The sequence below is a fragment of the Diospyros lotus genome, chromosome 4 (assembly GCF_014633365.1).
Source record: "Diospyros lotus cultivar Yz01 chromosome 4, ASM1463336v1, whole genome shotgun sequence".
Classification (NCBI taxonomy): Eukaryota; Viridiplantae; Streptophyta; class Magnoliopsida; order Ericales; family Ebenaceae; genus Diospyros; species Diospyros lotus.
The window spans coordinates 458,334-485,963 of NC_068341.1; the positions used below are offsets into that span (position 1 = coordinate 458,334).

The 27,630-nt window shown below is 43.0% G+C and overlaps 1 protein-coding gene across 3 annotated transcripts; it reads right to left on the bottom strand.

The window, feature by feature from the left end:
- Positions 1–1,068: 1,068 nt before the first annotated feature.
- On the bottom strand, positions 1,069–25,515 carry LOC127799882 (uncharacterized). 3 transcript variants are annotated; one of them, XM_052334117.1, is made up of 4 exons: positions 25,114–25,515; positions 24,787–25,007; positions 2,542–2,604; positions 1,069–1,335 (listed from the first exon to the last, which is right to left on the bottom strand). In XM_052334117.1, the coding sequence occupies exons 1-4, from the start codon at positions 25,360–25,362 to the stop codon at positions 1,233–1,235; spliced, it is 636 nt and encodes a 211-aa protein (XP_052190077.1). In that variant the 5' UTR covers positions 25,363–25,515; the 3' UTR covers positions 1,069–1,232. The 3 variants fall into 3 exon arrangements, with proteins under 3 accessions (XP_052190077.1, XP_052190079.1, XP_052190078.1); XM_052334119.1 differs by having other exon boundaries at positions 2,549–2,604; positions 25,114–25,514; XM_052334118.1 differs by lacking the exon at positions 2,542–2,604 and having other exon boundaries at positions 25,114–25,513.
- Between the last annotated feature and the right edge of the window lie 2,115 nt (positions 25,516–27,630).

Consider the following 27,630-nt stretch of genomic DNA (forward strand, 5'->3'; position numbering starts at 1 on the left):
TGTGTTTGCTGGGCCCTCTGGATAAGCAAAAACGAAGAAAAAGGAAAAGGTGGGCCTTAGCTAAATATTCTCAATGCTTGAGGCATTGTGGGCCCATATTTAGAGAGAGTGAACAATGCACTGTAGCCTCTCATACGTCTTATCTTGGAATAAGAATCATGGCATTGTACTGTTTGGAAATTTATTCTAGAATATATAGATGGACGTGTAAAGACAAAGTGCCAAGCCAAAATATTTCCTTATTTTGCTTGGTAAAGTAATTCATTATACACAGGACTGGAATGGCAAAGTCTCAATATCACATGGGCTTTGCTCTTCCTCCGAGCCCACAAAACATGATGTAAGTCTGCTTCGGCTGCATTCTAGGCAAGATAATGAAAAGATTTGTAAATTTAATTTGCCTAAATCAATCTCTGGGGACCTTAGTTTGGTTAAACAAAGTAAGTAGTTAATCAAAATCTATGAATTTGAGAAAAAGTTAATTTTCAAGAGAAAAATAGCCACAATGATGGGATGGTTATGTTTTTTTGTAAATTATATTTTTATGCGTACAATTTGCTATAGTTTTAGGTGCATTGTGTGGATGAAAGAGGAGTTAGGGGCACAAACCAGAAAAAAATTGTAGTTGGAGAGGTCTTGTAGCCAGAGAGCAGCCTGACAAACATTTAGCTGAGGTTTCCTTCGAAATGAATCAAAGAGTCAGCTTTACTCATAATCTATGAAGCCACACAAAGATAAGATTTGCTTCACATATTTCTTTACAAGAAAGTAAACCTAAAATTGCCCTTTTAATTGTTTTAGAATTTGCCCAAACATCATCTGGATCAGTTTGATTGCCTCAAGCAAATGGCTGGGTTTTCAGATTCAACCTTGGAAGTATTGTCATCTGGTTGGCTGGTCACTTTCCTGATTAGGAATTTAGGATACAAGTTTCTGTTTAAGTTCTGCCTGGATTGTTGAATAATAGAGCCCATGACTATGGCTCAGAAGCTCCCAGTCGGCCATTGTTTTGGCCTCTGGCTTTAGCACTTGGGTGGTGGAAGATACGACTTAAAAAGGCTCGAATAATTAACTAACAACACAGCATCTGCTGTGAAGAACTGCCAACTTGGGCTATCATATAGACAGAGGAAAGAAGCAGAATAATGATCGATCAACCAAAACTTGTGGGCACAAAGACAACAAAGTAACCCTTCAAACTACACGAAGAAATCATTTATATTCATCAACTTTCAAATAGAACAGTGCACCGACAGCCTCTTTTTCCTTCCGCGCTTCGAGCTGTAGCTGTGAGCATTAACAAGTGAGTTGATCCTTGACCAGCACCTCCATATCCTACAAAAAAAATATATATAAAAATTAAATTATAAGAGACTTTTATATTTATTGAAGTTGATGCAAGTGTTATGAAATTGGATCGACAACAAATTATAATCAAATCAATCAATCACACACGAATACCAAATTTACATAGAAAACTCAAATCGAGAAAAATTACGGACAGAAAAAATAAAATATCATTAATCAAATATTGATAATACAAAAGTAATATTAACACACACACTGTTTAATTCTATATGACCTAAGCACTTATTTATAGATCTAAAATCATCTATGGATGTATACAGAAAATCATATCCTAATTAAAAGATGATACATGAGAATATTCCTTCAAATGAGATAAATCTCATATAAAATAGAATTTGACAATATCATAATCATAGTCAAATTCGAAATCATAATTACGGTCAAATTAGAAAACTCAATCATAGATAAATAAAAATTTGGAGTCATAATTGTCACAAATCTCCAACTTGACTCTAAATCCACAAACGAAATTATCCAAAATTATTTCTTCCAACGAAATCACGGAGAATCAATCTTTTTGACGAATACCAACCAAATTCTCACCATAAGAAATATCAATCAAATATACGCAATACTCACTACAGTAGATATCCTCAGTTACACTCAAAGCATAGGCGACAAAATCAATTTCAAAATATCATTGAGCAGGTTTGATATTTCTTCTGGGTCTATCTTTAGCAATATAATAATTTGATAAACCGACATTTGCTTTTAGACTTGACTTGGGGCTTAACTGAATCTGATATGACGACGACAGTTTAGATGTTTGATTGTTATCGATTTCAAACTCCACCTAAATATCAGAACTCTGATGACTTGTAGGGTTAAATACTTTTGCAAACGAACCACGAAGCATAACAATTTTATTAAAAATAATATCTCTGTTAATCACAACTTTAGGCACTTCTAGATCCCATAACTTATAACCCTTAACACTAAACTTATAATCAAGGAAGAGACATCATTTAGATATTGGTTCTAATTTCCCATTATCAACATGAATAAATGTAGGATATCCAAAAATTTTCAAATCAGAATAATTTGTAGGAGTACCTGACCATAACTCTTCTAGAATTTTCTTATCAATAGCAAATGAAAGAGACCGATTAACCAGAAAACATGCCATATAAGCGACCCAAAAAGAATTAGATAAATCAGTATTAGACAACATACACCGTACATTTTTCATCAAGGTTCTGTTCATCCGTTCGACTACACCATTTTGATGTGACGTACCTGAAATTATTCAATGCCTTAGAATTCCTTATTTCCTACATAAATTATTAAATTCACATGAATAAAATTCTAAACCATTATCTGTGTAGAGACACTTAATTTGTCTATCGATTTGTTTATCAATCATAGTCTTCCATTACTTGAAAGTAGAAAAAACTTTAGTCTTCTATTTCAAGAAGAATACCCAGACTTTCCTAGAAAAATCATTGATGAAAATCAACATGTATCTGGCACCACCTGCAAATGGTACTCTGGCCAGACCCCAGAGATTAGAACAGATATAGTGTAGTATACCTTTTATATTGTGAATGCCTTTAGTAAATCTAACCTATTTTTGCTTATCGAAAATGCAATACTCACAAAATTTCAATTTTTCAGTACTATACCCTTCAAGAAGTCATCTTTTGCTCAATTCAACCATACATATTTCACTCATATGTCCAAGACACATGCCATAACTGAGTGAGATCCATATAAAAAAGAAGAAATAGAAACAAAAGCATCATCTATAATAGTAGAACCCCATAAAATATATAATCGATCGTATTGTTTTGTACCTTTCACCATAACAAGATCACCTCTACTAACCCTAATAACTCCACATTCATCAATGAGCTTGTACTCATTCGAATCAAGAGTACTCAATAAAATAAGATTTATCTTGAGATCGAGAACATACCTGATATCAGTTAAAGTTTGAACAATACCATTGAACATTTTAATTTTAAAAGTTCCAATGCTAGCAATTTTACAAAAAGAATTAGTTTCCACCAACACATTGTTAGAATTCAAAGTTTTATATGTCGAAAACCAATCCTTATTAGAAGACATATGAAACATGCATGCCATGTCGAGAATCCAATTTTCACTAGGTTTAGTAACCTCATTAGTAACCACAATAAGTTTTCCATTACTAGTGTTATTTTCAACAACATTGATTTCTCTTGAAGTTTTTGATTGTTTTCCTTTTTGATCAGCTTTTTGTCTCCTAAGTTTGTTTTGCAGTTTATAACACTCATTCTTTATGTATTTTTTCTTCTTACAATACTTACAAACTTTGTCTTTGTTCCTAGACTTGGATATACTTTGTCCTCTACCACCAAAATTTTTATCATGTGTTTTCCCTCTAATCAATAGACCATCTCCCTAATTCTCAAAAGTCCCCAATAATTACTTATTAATTTTTTATTTCGAGAATAAAACATTATAAACTTCATTTAGGGTGAAAGTATCTCGACTATAGAGTATTGCGTCTCTAAAAGTTGATTACGAGGGTGATAGAAAATATAACAAAATTAGAGCCAAATTTGTTAATGTGTGGAGCCTAATTATCACATTGGCGCATATTATCCTTACGCAGAGTCAGTACGCATATTACCCCTTGGCGCAATTTTATAACAAGGGTTTTAGGTTTTCACATGTATTTGTGTTGCCCTAATTTTTACTTATATTAGAGTGGTTATTAGATAGTGTCGGTGCTTATTCTTGTAATCTCCAATTCGATTACAGTGAAAAACTTACAACAATGACAATGGACGTAACTCATATTGAGAGTGAATCACTATAAATCTCATGTGTTCTTCGTGCTCGTTTTGATTTTTTTTTCTACTATTTAGGATTAGTACTTGTTATATGTATTTCCCGCATCACCCCGCATGGGCCAGACTCGGTCCGATAGACCGGCCCAATCACCCAAGGCCTAGAAGGCCCGGACGACCTCGTCAAGGAAGGTCCAGCCTCCACCAAAGATCCGAAACTCGTAAAGCGAGCATATGGCGAGCTCCCGGTAATCCCCCAACGAGCTCGGAGCAATCGACTAACGAGCTCCTGAAATATCCTCCAGATCGCTGGACCATCCAGGTCGCTCGCCTAAAACCTCCAGCTCGCACGAGCGGCAAAGCTGCTGAGAAGTCAGAGGTAGAGTCCGATCACTTTATCTGCAACAGCCCATGCCCCTCGTAATGAGGATCCCACTCCCGGTCTTGCGAAGGCGGTAAGAACTATTTGTCCCCCATTATACAAACACTGTATTTTTATATATTATCTAGATTGTAAAAGCCCCTAAAGATAAATGAAAATAAAAGAGACCATGAGGGGCAAGAAAAGGAGAACAAGAAAAATATAATCAGATACCGCCACTCTGGGAGAAGGATCAGATGGCGGCCGTGGACTAGGCATCGTTCTGGCCGAACCACGTAAAAGATTCTGGTGTACACGCTTGGAACGTCGGGGGGAGGGGTTTTCTTCCTTCCTGCTCGGTATTTTTGGATTGACTCACCGCGGCCCAAAACGAATCACGGTCGGCCGAAATCAAACGTCGACATTTTGGCGCTAGAGGAAGGGGCCGCTCTGATCAATAGCCATGGCTAGAAGAAGGAATACTAGAAGTTCCGAGGCGGCGGTCGACCCACCTGAAAATCACCACGACCGACCACGAGACTTACCACCAAATGGAGGACCCATTGCCCCGACAGCCGACACTCCTTTGCCGCCGCCCGCCGGAGACGCTCCCGGCATACCACCACGGGTCCCTGTCCAGCCTACTGTCCAAATCACTGGGACAGGGACGATCCGGGACTGGCAGCAGCGCCAGGAAGCATGGGAGAATACGGTAATGCAACTCGCTGACGCGGTCAGAATTCTGGCCCAAGCTCAAGCACGGGCTGTCCACGACCCACCGGCGTCGCCTCGCAGGGTCCGCCAACCGCGGGAGGAGAGACACCCACCCGCGGAAGAAGATATCGGGGATAACTATCCGTCCCCAATTCACCGCTCCCCAGTCCGAGAAAGAAGCAGTCGATCGCAAGCCCAGCAATCAGTAGGACCGGACTCAACTGTGGAAGAGCTGTATCAAAGGGTGCGACAGCTGGAAGAACGACAAGGAGTCCGCAGCCAGAATAATGGCCGTGGGGATAGGACGCCATTCGCCAGAGAAATTGAGCTCGAACCCCTGCCCCGGAGGTTTAAGGTCCCGAGCATGCCACAATATAATGGGGACAGCGACCCCTATGACTACCTGGATGCGTACAACGTGCAAATGGATCTACAGACAACCAGCTCGCTGGCTAAATGTCGCGCCTTCCCATCAATCTTAGGAGACATCCCCCGAGCTTGGTTCAGGAGCCTTCCGCCTCGTAGCATCAACAGCTGGGAAGAGTGCCAACAGAGGTTCCTTAACCAATATAGGGCTCTAAGGAGGCAGCTCGCGCCACCTTGCCACCTCGCCACCGTGTTCCAGAAAGCAAACGAGCCATTAAGGGATTACATCGCCAGGTTCAGGCGCGAGGTGAGCAACGTCGAGGATCCCTCGGATGAAAGTATCCTAACGGCGATCTCCGCCGGCCTCCGAAAAGACGGAAAGCTCTACGAGAGCATCTACCGAACCCCGGTCAAAGACCTGGGGGAATTCTATGAACGAGCTTCCAAGGAAATCCGATGGGAAGACGCCTTCGGGACGAAGAAGCCCGTCGGGTCGAGAGAAGAAGCTGGGGGCTCCAGCCAGAATAAGAGAAGGCACAACGGAGACGCCGGAAGAGAAGCTCGGGGGGAGCGCTCGAGCAATGAAGTGTTCAAGCGAGCTCGGAAGGCAGAGGGAGATGAGCGACCTCATAGATCACAGCGCTTTGACAGCTACTGTGCCCTGTCAGACCCCCAGGAAAGGATCTTCGCCATCGAAAGGAACAAAGAGGAATTCGGGAAGCCCAACCCGTTAAGAACCCCAAACAAATTCCGAAACAAAGAAAAATTTTGCGCGTACCACAACGAGGCGGGTCACAACACCTCGGAATGCTGGGCCCTAAGGGACGCCATCGAAGATCTGATAAGAAGAGGTCACTTGAAAGATTACGTGGTGCGGCCGACTAATCAACCAAGCCAGCCACCTGTACAACAGCAGCCTCCCACCGATGATGACCAATCACCGGCTGTACGAACCATCTACACGATCCATGGCGGGCCCCACCTCGCTGGATCCTCCCACAAATCCCACGACAAATACATACGAGAGGCCAACCATGTCTTGCTAGCGAGATCGGGCGAACAGCCGGTTCCCGCGAAGCGGCCTAGGGGTAACCCGATCCCAGAGAAGATGTTTTTCTCGGAAGAAGACGCCAGAGACGTCCATTGGCCGCACAACGACGCGCTCGTTATACGAGCCCAGGTCGGCAACTCCGAAGTGCGAAGGATAATGGTGGACACGGGCAGTTCGGTAAATGTAATGTACAGAGCATGCTTCGATAAGATGGGTTTAGGACCGGAACAGTTGAGTTCATCCCCAGAGCCACTCTATGGGTTCACGGGAGACGCAGTGATCCCCGTCGGTCGGATCAGCCTTCCCCTCACCATCGGGGATGCGAACCGCCAGGCCACTACTTTGGCAGAATTCCTAATAATTGATTGCCCCTCAGCATACAACGTCGTACTCGGAAGGCCGGCGATGAACGACCTGGATCTAGTCACCTCAACCAGGTCGCTTACGGTGAAATTCCCGACCCCCGACGGTGTAGGGTGTGTACGAGGCGAGCAGCACCTCGCAAGACGTTGCTATGAGGACGCCCTGAAAATGGGAGCGAAGGGAAAGAAAGTAAATATCATCGCAAAAGTCGGCCCGCGATCAACCGGCCGATGGGAGGACCTGGATCCACGCGAGGTCGACTGCGAAAAGCCCACCGGTCCCATGGAAGAGCTCGAAGATATCTCAGTCGGCGAGGCAGACGAGGAAAGGCACCTCAAGCTAAGCAAGAGTCTAGCCCCCGAGGTAAAATCCCAACTTACAGATTTCCTTAAAGCTAACCTTGATATATTCGCATGGAACCACGAGGATATGGTGGGAATCGCCCCAGAAGTCATGTCACACAGGCTCAACATAGATCCAGGCTACAGGCCAGTGCGCCAGAAGATGAGGCCAATGACTCCGGAGCGTTATACCGCTCTTAAAGAAGAAGTGGACAAACTCTTGGCGAATAATTTCATCAAGGAAGCCCACTATCCGGTCTGGGTGGCCAACCCGGTCCTAGTAAAAAAGAAAAACAGGAAGTGGAGGACCTGCATCGACTTCATCGACCTGAACAAGGCCTGTCCTAAAGACAGCTTTCCCCTCCCCAGAATCGATCAGCTCGTGGATGCAACGGCTGGTCACCGCCTCCTCAGTTTCATGGATGCCTATTCAGGCTACAACCAAATCCCCATGAACCCCACGGACCAAGAGCACACCTCGTTCATAACCGACCGGGGGCTCTATTGTTACAAGGTCATGCCCTTTGGATTGAAGAATGCTGGCGCGACCTACCAGAGGCTGGTCAATACGATGTTCGAAACACTGATCGAAAAAACCATGGAAGTATACGTTGACGACATGCTGGTAAAATCCGAGCAAGTGACGGACCACGTTTCCGATCTAAGAGAAACGTTTGGAGTCCTCAGGAAATATCAGATGAAGCTCAACCCGCTCAAGTGCGCCTTCGGTGTAGCCTTTGAAAAATTTCTTGGGTTTATGGTAAACAACAGAGGCATTGAAGCCAACCCAGACAAAATTAAGGCTCTGCTCGACATGAGGTCGCCCATAAGAAAGAAGGAGGTGCAAAGCCTCAATGGTCAGGTCGCGGCTCTGAGCCGTTTCATTTCAAAGGCAACTGACAAGTGTGCCCCGTTCTTCGAGCTTCTAAAAAAGGAGAAAGACTTCAGATGGACAGAAGAATGCGAGTTCGCATTCCAATAACTAAAGGAGTACATGGGACGGGTCCCACTGCTCGCCAAACCTAAGGAGGGAGAGAGGTTGACCTTGTATTTAGGAGTATCCCAACAGGCTCTCAGCGCGGCCCTCGTTCGGGGGGAAGAAGGGGTGCAGCACCCCATTTATTACGTCTCCAAAAGCCTAATCGATGCAGAAACAAGGTACGCACCAATAGAAAAATTGGCTTACTGTCTAATAGTGGCATCAAGGAAGCTGCGACCCTATTTTCAAGCTCATGAGATCGAAGTCCTGACCAAATACCCATTGAAACAAATCCTCCAAAAACCGGATACCTCAGGCCGTTTACTAAAATGGTCTATTGAGCTCGCTCAGTTCGACATAAAGTACAAACCAAGGACGGCGATAAAGGGTCAAGCGTTGGCAGACTTCATTGCCGAGTTTACTGGGCCAATTGACGAGGAGCCGGAAAACCTGGAAGGACCGTCCTGGGAACTATACGTCGATGGATCATCGAACGAACAAGGGGCGGGAGCCGGGGTTATGCTAATAAGCCCCGAAGGTCACAAAATCCTCTGCGCCCTAAGGTTCGGTTTTTTAGCCACCAATAATGAATCCGAGTATGAAGCCTTATTAGCAGGACTCCGCCTGGCAAAGGAAATACGAGTTGAATTCTTGGAGATCTTCAGCGACTCTCAACTAGTTGTCAACCAGGTGCGGGGAGAATACCAGGCCAGAGACACGAAGATGGCAGCATACTTACAGAAGGCACGCGAACTTTTAGCCACTTTCGAAAAATATGAAATGCATCAAATCCCCCGTTCCTAGAACTCTCATGCGGACGCTCTGGCTCGCCTAGCAACTGCCCGAGACGCAGAATTCTTGGGGGACATACCTGTCGATTTTTTGGCCACCCCGAGCATAGAACAACGAGATGAAACGCTACTGATCACGGTGCCCCAAAACTCATGGATGACCCCCATCTTGGAATATCTGCAAGACGGGAAACTACCGGAAGACAAGCTGGAAGCACGTCGCCTGCGAGCTCAAGCCGCCCGATATTGCATCTACGATGAAAGACTGCACAAGAGGGGATTCTCGGCCCCACTCCTGAGGTGCATTGACGGCACCGATTGCCAGTCTGTGCTAGAAGAAATTCATGCAGGCCACTGCGGTAATCATGCAGAGGCACTCTCTCTGGCACAAAAGGCCCTCCGACAAGGGTTTTATTGGCCCACCGTAAAGCAAGATGCCATAGAGACGGTCAAGAAATGCGAGAAGTGCCAAAGGTTCGCCAAGGTTCCGCGAGCTCCGCCGGCTTACCTGCAGCAGATGAGCAGCCCTTGGCCCTTTGCCATTTGGGGCATGGATCTAATCGGGCCGCTGCCCACGGCTCGCGGAGGATGCAAACATGCCATAGTGGCAGTTGACTACTTCACCAAATGGGCAGAGGCCAAAGAGCTCGCACAGATCACCAGCGCGAAGACACAAGCTTTTACATGGGATAACATAATCTGCAGATTCGGAGTGCCACAGCAAATAGTAACGGACAACGGAACCCAATTCACCAGCGAGCAATTCATCCAATTCTGCGAGTCAATGGGGATTCAAAAGAGTTTCACCGCCGTTGATCACCCCCAGGCCAATGGGCAGGTCGAAGCAGTCAACAAAATAATCAAGCAGACCCTGAAGACAAAGCTTGAGGCTAGAAAGGGGGCCTGGGTGGACGAACTGCAAACAGTGCTATGGACCTATCGGACAACAGCCCGAAGCAGCACTGGAGAAACCCCATTCTCAATGGCATACGGGTCGGAGGCTATGATCCCCGCTGAGAATAAAGTGGCCAGCCACCGAAGGGCCACCTTCAGCTCAGATCGCAATAACGAGCTACTGGCGGCTAATCTGGACCTGCTCGAGGAGTCAAGAGATGTAGCTCGCGTGAGGATCGCCATTTATCAACAAAGAGTGGCACGATACTACAACAGGAAGGTCCGAATCCGACGTTACAACGTCGAAGATCCGGTACTACGCCTAGTACTGCCAGGAGCACGGGCGGCAAGCGATGGCACCTTAGGTCCTAACTGGGAAGGTCCATTTATCATCAAAGAAAATTTGAATAACGGAGCATATCATCTGGCAAACATGGACGGTCTCCCTCTCCCACGAGCTTGGAACGCAGAACACCTTCGTCCTTACTTCGGATAAATGTAATCGTTCTTGCCTATGCTCCGTCTTTTTCATTACGAATGACTTTCATGATTCTGGTCAGAATTTATGAACTTTCATTGCACTTTATTCTTATTGGTATTCGATTGAATGCCCTCGTAACGAGGGGTCGAGAAGCCATGGTTTGCGAGCTGAGGCCTAAATAACCTAGCCGCGGCGCTACGGTCAACGGCTTAACCGAGCATTCACCTTGGTCCCTCCCTCAGGTCGTGGTTTGCGAGCTGAGAACCAATCATCTTGACTTTATGTCATGGTTTGGAACCTACTGAGCAACCACTTCCACAAGTAACCCCGAGCTTGGGTTCGCTAGCCGAGGTCCTTTTATCTTGGCTTAAAGCCATGGTCTGCGACTTACCTGGGTGTTCCCTCTCAGTTCAAATAAAACTTGTAGAAGCCACTGGGTGTTAGCTGAGGCCGTAACGCGACCTACCTGGACACATATCCCGGCCGTACAAGTCAAACGAAATAACAAGCCATGGTGTGTTAGCTGGGGTCACTCTATGACCCGCCTGAACATATAACTTGGTGGTACAGGCTGCGCTTTCACTAGCTGGGGTCCTCCTATCTTGGCTTAAAGCCATGGTCTGCGACCTACCTGAGTGTTCGCTCCCAATCTATTGAAAACTTATTAAAGCCTCAACATGCCGGCCGAGGCCATGGCATAATCTCATACCGTAGCAAACTTTGCGTATTGGACCCTATCAGCTGAGGTCCGTCTTAACTTGGCTAAAAATAAAGCATTCGCGACCTATCAGGCACACGCCCTATAACGAGCTTCTCAGCCACCACATGTTAGACAAGATCACAAGGCCATCCGACTTTACATATATCTCGGGAAGGCTCTCGTTATTTCGTCAAAATATGCCGAACGGGGTTTCCTAGAAATTGCCTAAGTATGAGTGTTCGCGCTGATTATTACAACTATCATCAACGAGCTAGTTAAAGAGCGTTAGTCTACAAGCTGATAAAACTCCGGATCTACCTGGACCTATGTTCGAACAGTTTATTATCAAGTTACATACTCAAAAGTTCCTTATCAGTGAACCTTTCAAAAATACGGGAGCTTTGTTGAAGAAATTTTCAAGTTATACCATGAAGAAGTTACTTTCAAGACATGATTCAAGAATCGTCATGCCAAAACCCCGTCAGAGTTAACTTGAATTCGCGAAGAAATCTGAGGCAACATGCACAAAATGTCAATTTTTATTATTAGATGAAGCTCACATTACAAAAAAAAAAAAAAAAAAAAAAAAAAAAAAAAAAATACATGTGGGAATCCTAGCTAAGAGGGGCGTTCGGTTCTGCAGGATCAACCTCGACAGGGCGAGCTTCAGTAGGTAGGGTCGGCTGGAGATCGACCTCGACAGTCCCGGCTGGGCAAACCTCGGCAACCTCCACAGGAGGCTCCTTGGCAGTCTCACCAGTCTGAGCCGCGGCGACCCCGGATAGCTCGGCCCCGACCTGAGGAGCTTGCGTTGCGACCAAAAACGAGTCAAGGGGACTGGCATCATCAGCTTCCTCCGCGGCCTCGGCAGCATACCGAGCCACCTCCTCGACAGCCTGCGCACCAAAGAAGGAGAAATCCATCTCAGGATGGTTCACCCAAAGGGTGTACAGAAATGCCGAGCAGGTGTCGGATCTAGTCTCCCTACACGCCGCGTCCATCCGCTCTCCGACCTCCGCCCTTATGTCGTCAATGGTCCTCTTGGCAAGCTCCTCGCATCGGACGGCACGATCATCCGCCCGTGACCGCTCCTCCTTCGCCGCCCTAAGCTCCGCCTCGGTTGAGTCGCTCCTCAGCCCTCCGCAACTCCGCCTTCGCTCCATTTAGCTCGCCGGTGAGCCCGGAGTTGGCTTGCTCCCACATGTTCTTCGACCTGCGAAGCTCCTCGTCGAGATCTTTATTCTTCTGGATCTCCATCCTCAGACGCGTCAAGCAACCCTCCACCTCCTTTTGAGTGGCAAGGAGCTCGACCTGGAGATCTTTCTTCTCGCCCGAGAGCTTCGTTATTTCGGCCTTTTGGGCGTTCTTCTCGTCCTCAAGCTTCGCTATTTCGGCCTGACGGGACATGCTCACCGACTGAAGCTGCTCCTCGAAATCTTTGTACTGAGCTCGGAGCTTCACGGCAGCGAGAGAAGTCTGCAAAAGAAGAAATGTTAGCTCATTAAAAAAGTAGGCTAAGAAACCGAGGTACGAAGAATTCTTACTTACCACCAGGCTGTGACGGGCGACAAAATCACAAAGGGGGATTCCCTTTAACTTCGGGTCGTCGAGGGGCTTCGAGTTCGGACCCAGGAAGTCGGGCACGGAATCCAGGAGGGGACCAACAAAGACCCCTCCTGGCAGGGCCTCCACGGCCAGCTCCTTCTCACGGACCCTGACCCGTTTGGCCCTGATATCCTCCCCCTGTTGCAGCTGGTCCGATCTCCGTTTCGAGCTGGCAGCAGGAGCGTCTCGAACCTCCACTGCGACCTCCTTCCCACGGGCTTCACTCGAACCATGGTCTCGGGAGGCAGGGGGCCGATGCCCCAGCTGCAGATGAGCTTGCTTTGACTGTTGGGGCTGACGGGGCAGTGTTCTTTGCCGCTGCTCCTGTTGCCCCCCCCGCGACTGTTGGGTTTGCTGCTGCTGAGGGCGTGATTGCGGCTGCGTCTGCTCCGACCTGCCATCCCGCGAGCTATAGCTCGGAGTTATGGAGGACGTAGTGCTCGACCTCGCCCTATGACGCTTCGGTTGGAGGAGCTCGAGATCAACCATATTATCGTCTTGGTCGGCTTCCCCTCTTGAACTGTTCGTCTCAGCGAGCTGTAAGCCGGAAAGGAGAATCTCCGCACCCAAGTCCCTGAAATGATCTCCCTCGATAGTCTCGGTGCCAAGAGGAGGGGCGAGCTCGTATTCGCGAAGTAGCTCGTCCGAAAGTTCAAGAATCTCCGAGCTCGACTCCGCAGCCACAAGTTTGCCAAGGATATCAGTCTCCTCGGCCGATAAAATCGGTTTCTTCCCCCCAAAATCTGCATCAAAGCATGAGCAAGTTAAAGCAAGCACTCTCGGAACAAAGGAAAGATTTGTGAGAGCTCATATTCTCTTACCAGGGGTCAGTACGAAGCTACAATTCCTAAGTAGAGAAAGGGAAGGGCAAGACACGAAGAACCAACTGGACTTGTAATCGCCCACGTTGGACTTCCCCTTTGCTTTACCCTGAGGAAGGGCGGCCTTGTACGGAGAAGGACGAGCCGCCAGGTAATACAGCCCGTCCTTGGCATTTTTGAAAGAAAATAAAAATCTTATCAGTTTTGGCGAAGGGAGAGGAAGTTTGTTTATAAGGAATAAAACGGCCAAAGAAGTAAGTTGGGCATACGAATTCGGTGTTAGTTGGAAGGGGGCGAGCTTGACGTCGTTCAAGAGGGCGATAAGGTACGGGGCTATTGGGAACCTAAAGCCAGACTCGAGGTGTTGGGGGCTAATAGCTATGAAATTGGCTGGCGGGTAGGCTGCATGGGAGCTCGATGCAGGGATGTATACTCGGCAGGTCCTGGGGAGACGAAACTCCTGAGCACAAGTCATCACCTCGTGAAGCTTGGCCTTGGACGAGAATCTCTTGAAGACTGCAAGATCAGCACTCCCACCAGCGATCTGATCTTGAACCTTCAGCTTGGTTTCCCGAGAGGTCGGGACGGCGACCTCCCTGCACCCCGAGCTCGCACCCCCAAGATTTTGGGCCTCCATAATGAGACAATCTTCGGAGCTCGAAGTGTCGTTTTCTCCTACGATATAATTGCAGCGCTTTTGACCTGAATTTCCACGGTGTTGGTCGGACATCTACAAAGGAAAAGAGAGAACAGTCAGGTCGCAAGTCGCGAACCAGACCTCAAGAAACTAGAAGAAAAACCCTAAAACGTCCCCTAGGTCTTCCAGGCCGAGCGCTTCGCAAAAGGGGTGCCGCCTAGGGCGGAGGGGCTGCAGCCGCAAGCCCGGTGTTCCATGAAAAGCTAATCCTAAGGTCATTGGACCCAAAGGCCCAGCAAACGACAAACCGAATCGTGCTGTTTCTCCAAAAATGAGAACGACATCGATCGACGAAGCCAGAGAAACCACCGACGGCTAACCAACGGTGGACGGCCTCACAAGAAGAAGAAGAAAGTCACGACAAACTTACCTAAAAGCTGCGCTTGACGACTGAATGGGGACTCGTACCAAGCACCGGACGAGAACGGCAGACGTCTGAAAGCACGGCGATAACGGAGGCCTCGAGAGAGAAAAAAGAAAGCAGGAAGGCAAAGGTTTGAGGGAGTTTCGAAATAGCGTGAAAGAAGAAGCGGGTGGACACTCCTCACTATTTATACTGACGGCCTGGTCCATCCCAACCGTCGGATCGAATGACGACTTATCACATGCTCCGCATCCAGCGGCCGCACAACAGCTTGTGGGTCCCACGAGTGTAATCATGGGCAGAAATGGGGAGGGGGCGCGCATTAAATGCGCTCCAGACAAAGCGTGCTGCGTGGAACGACGAGACTTAAGGTGATTGGACAGAAGTCGGAGGGATGGAAGAACAGCTGGCACGCGTCAGTTCCCAGCACGAAGATCGTGCCGCGAACTGGGGGGCTTATGTTATATGTATTTCCCGCATCACCCCGCATGGGCCAGACTCGGTCCGATAGACCGGCCCAATCACCCAAGGCCTAGAAGGCCCGGACGACCTCGTCAAGGAAGGTCCAGCCTCCACCAAAGATCCGAAACTCGTAAAGCGAGCATATGGCGAGCTCCCGGTAATCCCCCAACGAGTTCGGAGCAATCGACTAACGAGCTCCTGAAATATCCTCCAGATCGCTGGACCATCCAGGTCGCTCGCCTAAAACCTCCAGCTCGCACGAGCGGCAAAGCTGCTGAGAAGTCAGAGGTAGGGTCCGATCACTTTATCTGCAACAGCCCATGCCCCTTGTAATGAAGATCCCACTCCCGGTCTTGCGAAGGCGATAAGAACTATTTGTCCCCCATTATACAAACACTGTATTTTTATATATTATCTAGATTGTAAAAGCCCCTAAAGATAAATGGAAATACAAGAGACCATGAGGGGCAAGAAAAGGAGAACAAGAAAAATATAATCAGATACCGCCACTCTGGGAGAAGGATCAGATGGCGGCCGTGGACTAGGCATCGTTCTGGCCGAACCACGTAAAAGATTCTGGTGTACACGCTTGGAACGTCGGGGGGAGGGGTTTTCTTCCTTCCTGCTCGGTATTTTTGGATTGACTCACCGCGGCCCAAAACGAATCACGGTCGGCCGAAATCAAACGTCGACAGTACTTTAATCCTAACAAAATTCTTGTCATCATACTTAATCTCCATCAGAAACAATTGTTTTAAAAATTATTAAATGACTCTCAATAAATGTACATTCGATGAGAATATAGTTAAGCTCTTCGTGATACACAACTGTTTCAGTTTCAACCATAGAGCAGTAGTGGGTTTTTTTTTTTTTTTCAAAACATCTTATAAAATTTGATTCGATAAATATAAATGTATTTAACACAAGGCATTATGATTCTTACATTATTTTTCTTCAATACTTCATGATTGTGAAATTTTTTCAAAGCCTAAAAGTACATCATCTAAATTTATCTACGCCAAAATTGTACGCATCTTAATCTGTCATAGCGAAAGTCTAATATTCCAGTTCTACAAAGGAATATCGTACTTCAATGAAGCCATTAAATACCCCTAAATAATATCAAATAACTGATAAATAAAAACCCAATTAAAATGGAGCAAAAATACTGAATATGGGCCAAATTTGGGCAAAAAACCAAACTGGATTTGCCTGGCAGGTCGGATTTGGCCTAATGGGTCAACTGGGTCGGACCAAATCCAAATTGAGATTTGGGTGAGAAGCTTCTACAATGGGGAAAAAGAACATGTGCGTTAATGGCTGAAGCTTGTAGGCAACGATGGGAGCGATCAATGACGAAGGGCAAACGACCGACGAAGAGGCTAGTGGGCGACCGATGGCGAAGGGCAGACGACCGACGAAGAGGCCAGTGGGCGACCGATGGTGAAGGCAAACAACCGACGATTAGAGTCGGCAATGAGGGTTTGTGATGTAGGAGGCCAACGGTTGCAATGAAAGGGGAAGCTAAAGCGACAGTGACCGACAGCAATGAAGGCAGTCACGAGGGCGGTCCACAGCAGGGGCAGTGTCGACAGTTGTTGGGTCTCTAAAATAGCGGACGTCGAGGCTGTGTTGTGAAGGCCGCGATAGTGTGCAGCGGTTGGACGATGGGGGCGATCAACGATGGTGGTGGGTGCGATCGACAGTGATGGAAGTGTTGGTGGAGGCGGCAGCCTGTGCTGGTAGCGACAACAACTGCTGCTTGAAAACCCAAACTGAAGATAAAGAAAATGACGATGATGATGCTGAAAATTGGATCCAACGGTTGAGATCTACAAACAGTGACGGTTTGATCCAACGGTTCTGATACTACTTTATAATCAAATTTGATCGACAACAAAACACAATCAAACCAATCAATCACACACAAACATAGAATTTACATAGAAAACCCAAATTGGTAAAAACTACGAACAGAAAGAATAAAATATTACTGATTAAATATTGGTAATACAAAAGTGATATTGACACATAAATACTGTGTTTAATTCCATGTGACCTAGGTATTTATTTATAAATTAAAAATTATTTATAGATGTACATAAGAAATCATATTCTAATCAAAAGATGATGTATGAGGATATTCATTCATATGAAATAAATCTCACATAAAATTAAATTTGACAACATTATAATCACACTCAAATTCGAAATCATAATTAATCATGATCAAATTAGGAAATTCAATTACAAATAAATAAGGATTTTGAGTCATAATCATCATAGCAAGAGAGGTTTTGTTTTGATGTTGAGGTACGAAAAACTCAAGAGAGGCAAGAGTTTAAAGGGAATGTCTATCCCATTTACGATTGCCGAACCAGGATGGCACGCAAATAATGTGAGAATAAAGGCAACAGACTAAATGCTGTACAAACTGCACGTTACCAAAATTTCTCAGTTGCAAGCGTTCAGCCCGTGATTAGAGGAGATTGCATATACGCACACACAATGGCTATATCTGAGATGGAGATCCGGTTTTGATTAATATCATGTTTATATATATATATATATGCAGTTGTTGAATTAAGCCAGTTGGTGTAGGTCTGATTTCTGATTGATTTGGTCCTTTAGTGAATGAAGATCTGGAGGTAGCATAGCATATTGGCTTATCAGGGTGAAGACCAATTTCACAAGGACTTTGCAAGCTGTCAGTTGAAATTACACTAGTATAAAGCCTACTAAAATTCACCAAAGTAGGAAAGAAGAAAATAAAATATAATCAGGATTCCTTAAAATATACCAGTTAGGGCCGTGTGTCTAATAATCTATGATCTGTATCCCAGAAAAAACCTTTGATTGATGTTTGTACAATTGCTCTAGCTAGCAACTGGATGACTACAATTGGCTATGACTATGCTAAATAACTGAAACTAGCTAGGCTGGAACCTCTTCAAAGTTAACTAACCTCAAGTCGGGATTTACCTATTCATGAGTTCTTCCGATCGAGTCCCAAAAGGCATTATTAGTTTTAGCATTGTTTGGCCCTGAGAGAGACAGTATAAGCTTGACATTTTTCCCAAGTTCCCATCGATAATTTCAGTGGATCATCAGTTTCCAGGACATGCATACACCACCAGCTGGGGGCACAGAAGCTAATTTAACCAATCTTTAGGCATGGTGACATACTGCTTGGACAATATTCAAGATGACAATAATGGGAAGGGAAAATATATATATATATATATAGGCCTAAAGCTGCTCTGCTATTAGGTTCCTTGAACCAATTTGGTGAAAGAAGTTAATTCCAGTTGTCAATTTGGAGCTTTAGTAAACATACAACTGATTTGTTTCAATTGTTTTATCCATGCTTATTGAAGATTTCAACTGTCCGTTGTTTTATCATGCACTACTTCAGTATGCTTCTTCGTATTTTTAAGGCTCATGAGTTTGTTAAACCCCAAAGGTCATCTATTCTTCTGATTTGCTTCTGGTTTTGTCAACTGTGAAGTCTTCTGATTTGTTCATTAGAGGTAAGGTAATTGATGTACCCGGGAGGGCAAAATGAATCTATGATCAAGTGTGAACCCCAATAGGAGATAAATCAAAGTCAAGGGCCAAGGAAAACCCGCTCGGCCGGGCCGGGTGGGAGCCCACTCGGCGCAACCGAGTGGCTAAGACCACTCGGCACAACCGAGTGGTAAAGACCACTCGATTGGTCCGAGTGGTTGAGACCACTCGGCTGGGCCGAGTGGGGGCTCACTCGACATGACCGAGTGGAGAGGGTCACTCGGTCATACCGAGTGGTCCCTCCCCCAAACTCGGCCCAATCGAGTGGGGGCCCACTCGGCATGACCGAGTGGAGAGGGTCACTCGGTCATACCGAGTAATCCCTCCCCAAACTCGGCCTAACCGAGTAGAGGTCACTCGGCATGACCGAGTGACCCTTCGAGATTGTTAATCCAGTCGAATACCCCCCCTCTCGCCAGACGATCAGCATTGCGAAATTTCCGTAATGGGCCGCGAGATTTCCGCCGAGAAAACCGCGAGGCCTCTCTCTCTCCTCTACTATAAATATGAGACCCCATCTTCATTCCGAGGTACACTTTTTTGAGCAATAAAAGTACAATTTCCTCATTTTCTCTTGAGATTTTGACTTAAGCATCGGAGGGTTTGCGTGGGGACCCCCACTCGCGTCCTAACGGTGCTCTCGTTTTGTAGGCCACTCGGTCATCAAGGGCACTCGTCATCAAGGCCACTCGTCGCCCTCAGGTCACTCGGTCACTACCACACGTCGCCCTCAGATCACTCGGTCACGGCCACTCGTCGCCCTCAGGTCACTCGTTCATCCGAGGCCACTCGTCATCCTCAGGTCACTTGTTCATCCGAGGCCACTCGTCATCCTCAGGTCACTTGTTCATCTTGGGCCATCTGATCATCAGCCCACCAGATTTACCAGATCCATCAGACCATCAGATCTATCAGACCCTTAACTCTGTAAGATCACCAGATCTGGACCTCTACCAGATCCAGTTACTCGTCAAGATTCTCATCAGTGAAGGCACGACTCCCAAGACTCTTGTGCCTCTCCTCAATTAAAAATAGATTGTTGTATTTTGACAACAACAGTAATCATCCATTCTTCAAAAGGATTAAAATCTCCCTGAAGAGACTTAGTAATGCAGAATAAGGATTTGATAACAAGGCATGTGTAACATCATCCACTTTAGAAATAATTAATTTATAGATTTAAGGTGATTTATTGGGTTATTTGTGATTTTGAGGAAATTAATGAAAAGTATTAAATTTAGTATGTTTTTGGAGTAGGGAAAATAATTGAAATTCTATGGAATTTTTGGACTAAAAATATTCAGATGAGAAGATTTTACAAGTAACGCTTGAGTGGTTCGAAAAACTAGAATCGATATAGGAATTGAATTGATAAGTGACCGAATCAACTGTAGAGAATGTCCTAAAACTTAGATATCTAAGAAAAATAATATGTGATTGACGAGCATTTCAATGTGAGATTTATGACAATGAAATTAATTAGAGCATAGATAGTTTTGGGTACAGTTAAAGTACAACTTAGAAAATCAAATGATTGTAAGGGACATTCAAAAAGTCATCAGAACCGTGAGGAGAGCTCTAGTTTTATGCAAAGATTAACTCTGAAGTAGTTTCAAGATGAAACAAAGATTCTCTGAGAGTGCAGAGACGGAATCGTACTTATCGAATAACTTGGATTTATTAATTTTAAGTTTTAAGTATTTCAATCATTATTAATTTGATGTTAAGGTCTAGTAGCAATTAAAGAAATACTTAAATAAAATTTTTAGTGAATAATTTTCATATTAATATAGTATATTATATTAATATAGTATATTATATAAATATAATATATTATATATAAAAAATATATATTGGTAACAATAGGATGAGAATCTGTGGGGCACATTGAAAAATATGGGCAATTCTACATTGTCCGACAAAGCTTACCGACGGCCTTACTAAAGTTAAGGGAAATTTTATTTGTAATCATACTTTTTACTCTTCGTAGTCACTTTTTAATATACCTAAAATAGTTTTGAACGAAAATTCAATTTTACCATTCATTTTATTCAATGTTTAACTACCCACATTACGCAATCACTTACCATCGTATTTTTTTTCTCACAGGCCAAATTCTGTAATTCATTTCTTATTATTTTATACTCGCTATTGCAAAGCTATGTTCTCCTCACTATAATAGAGAAGTCACTCATTTCTATTGTTTCACGTCCACCATTACTTAATTATTTTCTCTCAACCAGTCGGAGTTAGTCATAAATTACTATAGTCAACTGTTGACAACGATGTGGGTAGAATTTGACGAGGAAGATAACAACTACTCAAAAAAATACCACAAATAATTTGATGGACAAGTAAACGAATTTTGAGAGTTATAGTAATATCTGTATGTATGTATTAGTGTCTGTTGTAAGAGGTCGGAAAGTTGGATTCGAGAAACTTTAAGATTCCTGAACCCTAAGGTTTGGGGAAATCCATGTTTCCCGAACCCTAAGAATTTTCCTGTATATTAAATAAAATTTATGAAAAAATATGTATTTATTTTTTTTGAAATTAAATTATTCAAGTCCAATACTTAGATTAAAAAATTAAGTATAAGAAAAAATATGTTAATATAATGCATAAAATATGTTAATATAATGTTAATATAAAATATGTTATATTAAAAAAATATATTAATATAATTACATAAAATATAAAAAAATAAAATATGTGTTCCTCGAACTCGTGAGTTCAGGGAACTATGGATTTCCTGTACCCGTGGGTTCAGGAAATCCAAAGTTAGATAAAAAAAAATTAAGTAAAAAAATATGTATTTATTTTTTTTAGAAATTAAATTATTCGAATCCAATACTTAAATAAAAAAAATATATTAATATAAAATACAAAATATGTAAATATATTGCATAAAATATGTTATATTAAAAAATATGTTAATATAATTACATAAAATATAAAAAAAATAAAAAATATGTTCCCTGAACCCGTGAGTTCGAGGAACTATGGATTTCCCGAACCCACAGGTTCGGGAAATCCATAATTAGATTAAAAAAATTAAATAAAAAAATGTATTTATTTTTTAAAAAAATAAATTATTCAATTGTAATACTTAAATAAAAAAATTAAGTATAAAAAAATATGTTAATTGGCACTATTTAATTAAAAATTGGGTTTGTCAAATATTTTTATAAAAAATAAAATATAAAAAAATTAAAGATATAAAATTTGGGGAACCATGAATTTTTCCATCGTGCGTTGAAACCTCCGAACTTAAACCCGTTGCAAAATGAAAAATTCAAATTCATTATTTGAAAATTCCGGTAAGATGAGGTAACTCCGGCAACAAACAAATAACAAGTGACATAGCAAAGAATGCAATAGGGAGTAGAGAAGATGCTGTGTAAGTTGTGGCTGTGTGCGAGATATGAGATATGTGAGAGGGTAATTTTGGAATATAAGTGACTGCGAGGAGTAATAAAAGCAGTTGCTAAGAGTAATTATAATTTTTATTTATTTATAGCTGCGAAGAGCAAAAACTTGGCTGCGAATAAAATTTTCCCGAAGCTAATTACTATGACAAAATTACCCCTCATCCCTTAACAATATTGCCAATTTGCCATTGAATCTCCTCTAGGGTCTTCCTCATTTTCCCTCTCTCCACCATATCTCTCTCTCTCTCTCTCTCCACCCATTGTGACGTGCGTCCCCTCCACCTCCAGCATGCGTTTCTTCCTGTCGTCGACGCTCACCACCAGCAGAGATGTCTCTCTCTCCCTCTCGTGCGAGCAATCGGACCTCCAAAATGCTTTATGCTCGTGCCGGCCGTGGTATCTCCAATTGTCCAGCACAATCATTTCCTCCTTCCCCCTTCCCTTTTTTTTTTTTTTGATAAACCAGGTATCGATGCTTACGCTCCCCTAATCCTGGACCTATGACCCCCCCAAGAACCACAGACAAGTAAATTCGGGTTTGATCTCAGTCAACAGAGTCAGTATTGGCTCTAACGATGCACAGTCCAGTAGAAATTACATTACTTGCATCCAAGCTGCTCCTCCCACCACTCGAACCTGCGACGTCCTTACCACTCGTTCCCTCTTCCACCGCTGAGCTATCCCGTCGGGGTTTGTTTTCTTCTTTCTATGTGAGAAGTAGAACTGATTTTGACTATGATGTTGTGAACAAGAAATTTTAAAAACTCTCGGTATACCTCTCACAAATATTTTATTTAGATATTTTTATCTTTTTTAAAAATTTTGATGATATGTCAATTTGGATGCCTTCGTATCGCCACCCAAAATTTTTATTCTAAACAAAGCCTTCGCAAATAGCAATTCTAAGTAGAAACAAACAAACATGATGGCGGTACCTGATAATGACAGAAAGAACCATGGAGTTTTATCCATGTTACAGAAACAGATTAATTACCATGAACATTGAGGTAGTTGAATGTTCATGGTTCAATGTTCATGGTAATTAAACCCTGCTTCGAATTGCTGAGGCGAGGAAGCAGGAGGAGGAAAAAGGAGGTTGAGGCGCGTTTTTTGATAAACCCTGCTCCGAATTGGTCTTAAGAATGGACAGACAAAATATCGCGCTATATTGGCTTCGGTAATCTCTCGGTATGAGATATTCGGGTATTGTAGAATTGACCATGAAGCAGGGGGTGCCTGAAACTCTATATATAGGGAGGTTAGTTGTGAATAAAGAGCAAGCAAGGCAGAGATGATTTTTTGAGAAGAGTTGGTCGTGAGCCCAAGGAAGGAATGTGTAAGTGATATATATTTTTAAGATTAATTCAATAGTATTTAATAGAATGATTCGTGTGTCTTATTGCATTAATTTATGATAATTTATGTTAAAGGAATATTGAGAAATGATATTGGTGATTCTGATGTTATGCAGAAATATTGTCAAGCTATCAAGGCAAAAGGTCGGCATGCTTAACAAGAGTAGGCGACTAATATTGTAAGGTAAGGGTTAATATGTTTTGTGTGTAAATTTCTTTTGTCGTGGCTTGCATAAAATGTCAAGAGAGTGTCTAAGCATGGGGCAGTAGATATTTGACCGTGAGGGTTCTAGGACAAGGTCATGGGTGGAACCACTAGGGGCCACCTAGAGCTTAAGATAAGTGCAATGGACGCGCTTGCATGCACGTTGCACTTTATTTTTATCTACGATGTCATGCTTATTAATTTACTACATTGCATATTACCTTTACTAAGTCACCAGACTCACTCCTTTACCCCCACTAACCCAATAGGTGGCTCAGGATCTAAGAAAGAAAAAGCGATGTCGGTGGAAAAGTTGTTGGTTAACAGTGAGAATATGGGTTGTGTTTTTATATCGTTTATATAATAAATATGTGCTATGTATTTAACTACGAGAGTCAGCTTCAGTTTAAATGAAATTTGATTAAGATCAAGTTAAGGTTCCTGTTATGAGTAACTCAGAATGTGTGTTTGAATCGATTGGTTGCTGGTCAGGAAATAAAATATACTTGACTGTTGGGGTGTTTTTATTGGACATATTGGTATTTATTTTATTTGAAATTGAATTTATATTTCGAGGGCTTAATCGAGTACGAGAATCGGGTGAAATTCCCCTACTTATGCATTTTACACCCGAGTTCTCGATCGTTGAAGGCGGCGAAGCCTGGACTCCACCTAAGGTGTCCATATTATTTTATGTTGACAGGATATAACCGTTATTCAAGATAGACTAAGATTATAACCGTGGATTATGGTGGCACCCGGTAGTGGGGGCCAGGCCGAAAATTGCAGAGTTTCCAACAGCTAAAAAAATATGTATACGAAGCTTGAAACAAGGCATGCATAAGAACCACCATAAATTAAGAGAGTATGCTTTAATCTACAAGCCTTATCCTAGTGTTAATTAATTAGCTTAAGGGCAACCTGTGTGGTAAGCAGTGTCACAGCACAGGTTGGAGCCCACACTTACTATTGGACCCCCCCGCACCCCCCGCACCCCCACCCCAGGGGGTTTCTTGCAAAAGGAACCTGCAAGAGAAATCTTGCATCCCATGAAATTAAGTTGTAATGTTGTAGATTGGTTTAACGGAGGAAATACCGTTTGTTCCACCAGGGGCTTCGTGCTTGTTTCCGGTAATAGTTGTGGTCTTCCTGTTGTTCCTGATAAAGATTCAAAATTGGTCTGTCAGCCAGAATTGGATCCAGGAGAAGCGAACAAACGGAAAGCAGCAACTTCTCAGCGGTGAGGGCAGAACTCCACTGATCTGTCAGTATGTTGATGTGAACAGTGCCATCTGCGCCTATATTTGGATGACAAACCTGCATACATATACGAACAAGACGAACCCAACTCAGCTGGCAACAACTGAAGAAGAAATTTCTTTTATTAATTTGCTCTCGACCAAACACAAAGACAATTACGTACCTGGGTTTGGAATTTGATGTGGGGAGGGCTGAAAGGGTAATCAACGGGGAACTGGATGGAGAGGTGGAAGAGATCACCCTCAAGATGGGTGCCCATAGGCCCAATAATGATGCCTTGCCAGTGAAACATGCCATCGTCATCATCAGTTGCAGGGCCGAAGCTAATCTGGGCCGGGGGATTCGAATTTGAGTCTGCCAGCTCACTTTGAAGCCTCGTTCTAGCACTTTTCTTCGAAGTCTCTATTTCCATGGTCGCCCAGATGGTTGGTTGCTATAGTTGTCCTGTTACTGCAAAGCTTCTTCAAGAAGATGATGATAAACAAGCATGGAGATGGAGAATAATCAACGATGGAGGGACACAGAGAAAGAGAGAGGGGGGGGGGGGGGGGGGGGTGGCGTGCGCGGAAGTCTTGAAATGAAGTAACAGACACGAAAGAAAGAGTCGATTAGTGCAAGTCTTTGTCAACGGCCAAGTCAAGTCTCCTCTCCTATCCTCAACCTTAATAAATAAAAGAAATGGGAGACAGACAAACTATATGGCAACTGAGATTTCATTAGTTTCTGGTCAATTTATCATGTTAGGTAAAATCCCACCAAAATACCTTTTCATGTGATTAAATTGTTAATAGAATTAATGTTCGATTTATATAGACAGTGAAGAACACCATAAGAACGAGTTTCACTTTATCAGAAGAAAACAGTATGTGGCATATATAAATGATAAAAAAAAAAAAACTGATTTGTTTGGTCAAGTTCGAAAAATGAGAAAAAGGACCAATAATTATGCATCAAATGAGTATGTCTTTAGTTGGCTCCTCATTAAAAGTTTAATTTTTTACTTTACTTTCCTTTCTGTTTGCATAACAAGCTTTTAACTACGGACAATTTGTACTACAAATCTACAAACTTTTAATTGGCCGTTCATCAACTTGGTATCAGAAAGTTGTTTGAATTGGCTGTTGATATGAAGAATTATGCCGTCTTCATTGAATTCGGACTGCAAATCTGCAAATCAGACCAACCTACGCCATCATCACGACAAACAATGACATCCTGGTGCAATAATAAAGATTTTAATGAAGGGCAAGAAATCCGATGTACTTCACTTCCTTCCTGGTTCTAATGTTCTCAGTACAGAGACAAGCCCCAAACCCAAACATCAAAAGGTAATTTAGGAAACTTAAGGGTTTGGGCGTTAGAATTTCGCTCCATTTCAAATGACTAGCCACCACTCTTTGAGTCTTGACAGTTGAAACTTATTACTCGGCTCGAGGACTCCACAGTCCCACTCTATACTTTTGGGCGTACTTGAATATCAGCTTTCTCTGCACAGCAAGAGGTTGTCTAGGTGAATATACAAACCGAACCATATGCAGATTAACGAGAATTTCATATCTTCAAGTCACAAAACACAATTTGTTTTTTGAATATTTCTACATACAGATGGACAAGCTGATTAAAGATCCTCTACTCAAGTACATGACAGGTGCAGCACAATACGATTTTACGTCTTCTGATAATACCGACAAGAATGGTGAATGGCATATCAAAGTTATAAAGAACATGGATAGATCCAGCAAGAAGGACAAGGACAAGAGGAGGATATGTTGATGTCGTGAAGATTAGATGCATTGGGCCAGGCTTGTATAGAAAATCAGACAAAAATTCCCCAAGACATCCTATCAATTTTTGATGAAAACTAGATAACAACTAAATGAAGCCTATTAACTACTAAGCTCTTCGAATTAGTCATACAAGTAGACAACTTGAGAGATTATGACCTCTTTTGGTACATTTTCTCCTATCAGAATTAGCCCTCGACATTATTTCATTATAGTTAATTTCCTTCCCTAATTTCAGAAAGCAAGAAGGAAAACAGTTCTGTGATCATTCTCACTGTCAAGTTCATTGTTTTGTCAAAAATAAGCTATGACTTTGGACATGTTCTGCCAAAACATAAATTGTTAAAGAGTATTTCTAGTTTGATGGTCAGTTACAGAGAATCACCTCATCTGTACCCCTCTATATATATCACTTAATCCCTGAACTACAGAAACATTGAACGTTGATATTTCTAGTTGTATCCATAATCTGTTGAACGTTGATATTTTTCAAGATACTTCAAGTTGAAATGATATTTTATTTACCTTAAAGTTGTAGTTAAAAACTTAAGTCTAAAAGTTGTGGAGATCTCTGTTTTAATATAGTTGTGTACTATAATTGTAGTTATTATCAGAGTTGTTTTGATCAACATTTTTTAAAAAACATAAGAGCTATCTGGTTATGAAGAATATTTTTTTATTTTTTATTTCTAGTTTTCATCTCTGTTTCCACGTTTCTATTTCTACAGAAAATCAAATAAAAATGAAAAATACATTCATTTCTAACAAATATAAAATTAGTTTTAGATTTTAAAAAATGAAAAAATATATTCAAAATTATGTTATTTTCTATAATGACAACGTTTTGATAATTAGATTCAAATGTGTCGATGGGTTGAAGATGACGTTCCATCGAT

Coding starts and splice junctions, on each gene's coding strand:
- LOC127799882 (XM_052334117.1), bottom strand. CDS start 25,362: ATGGAAATAGAGACTTCGAAGAAAAGTGCTAGAACGAGGCTTCAAAGT. Junction 25,008..25,113: donor ACATCAAATTCCAAACCCAG/GTACGTAATTGT, acceptor ATATGTATGCAG/GTTTGTCATCCAAATATAGG. Junction 2,605..24,786: donor AGCCCCTGGTGGAACAAACG/GTATTTCCTCCG, acceptor GAATAATTTCAG/GTACGTCACATCAAAATGGT.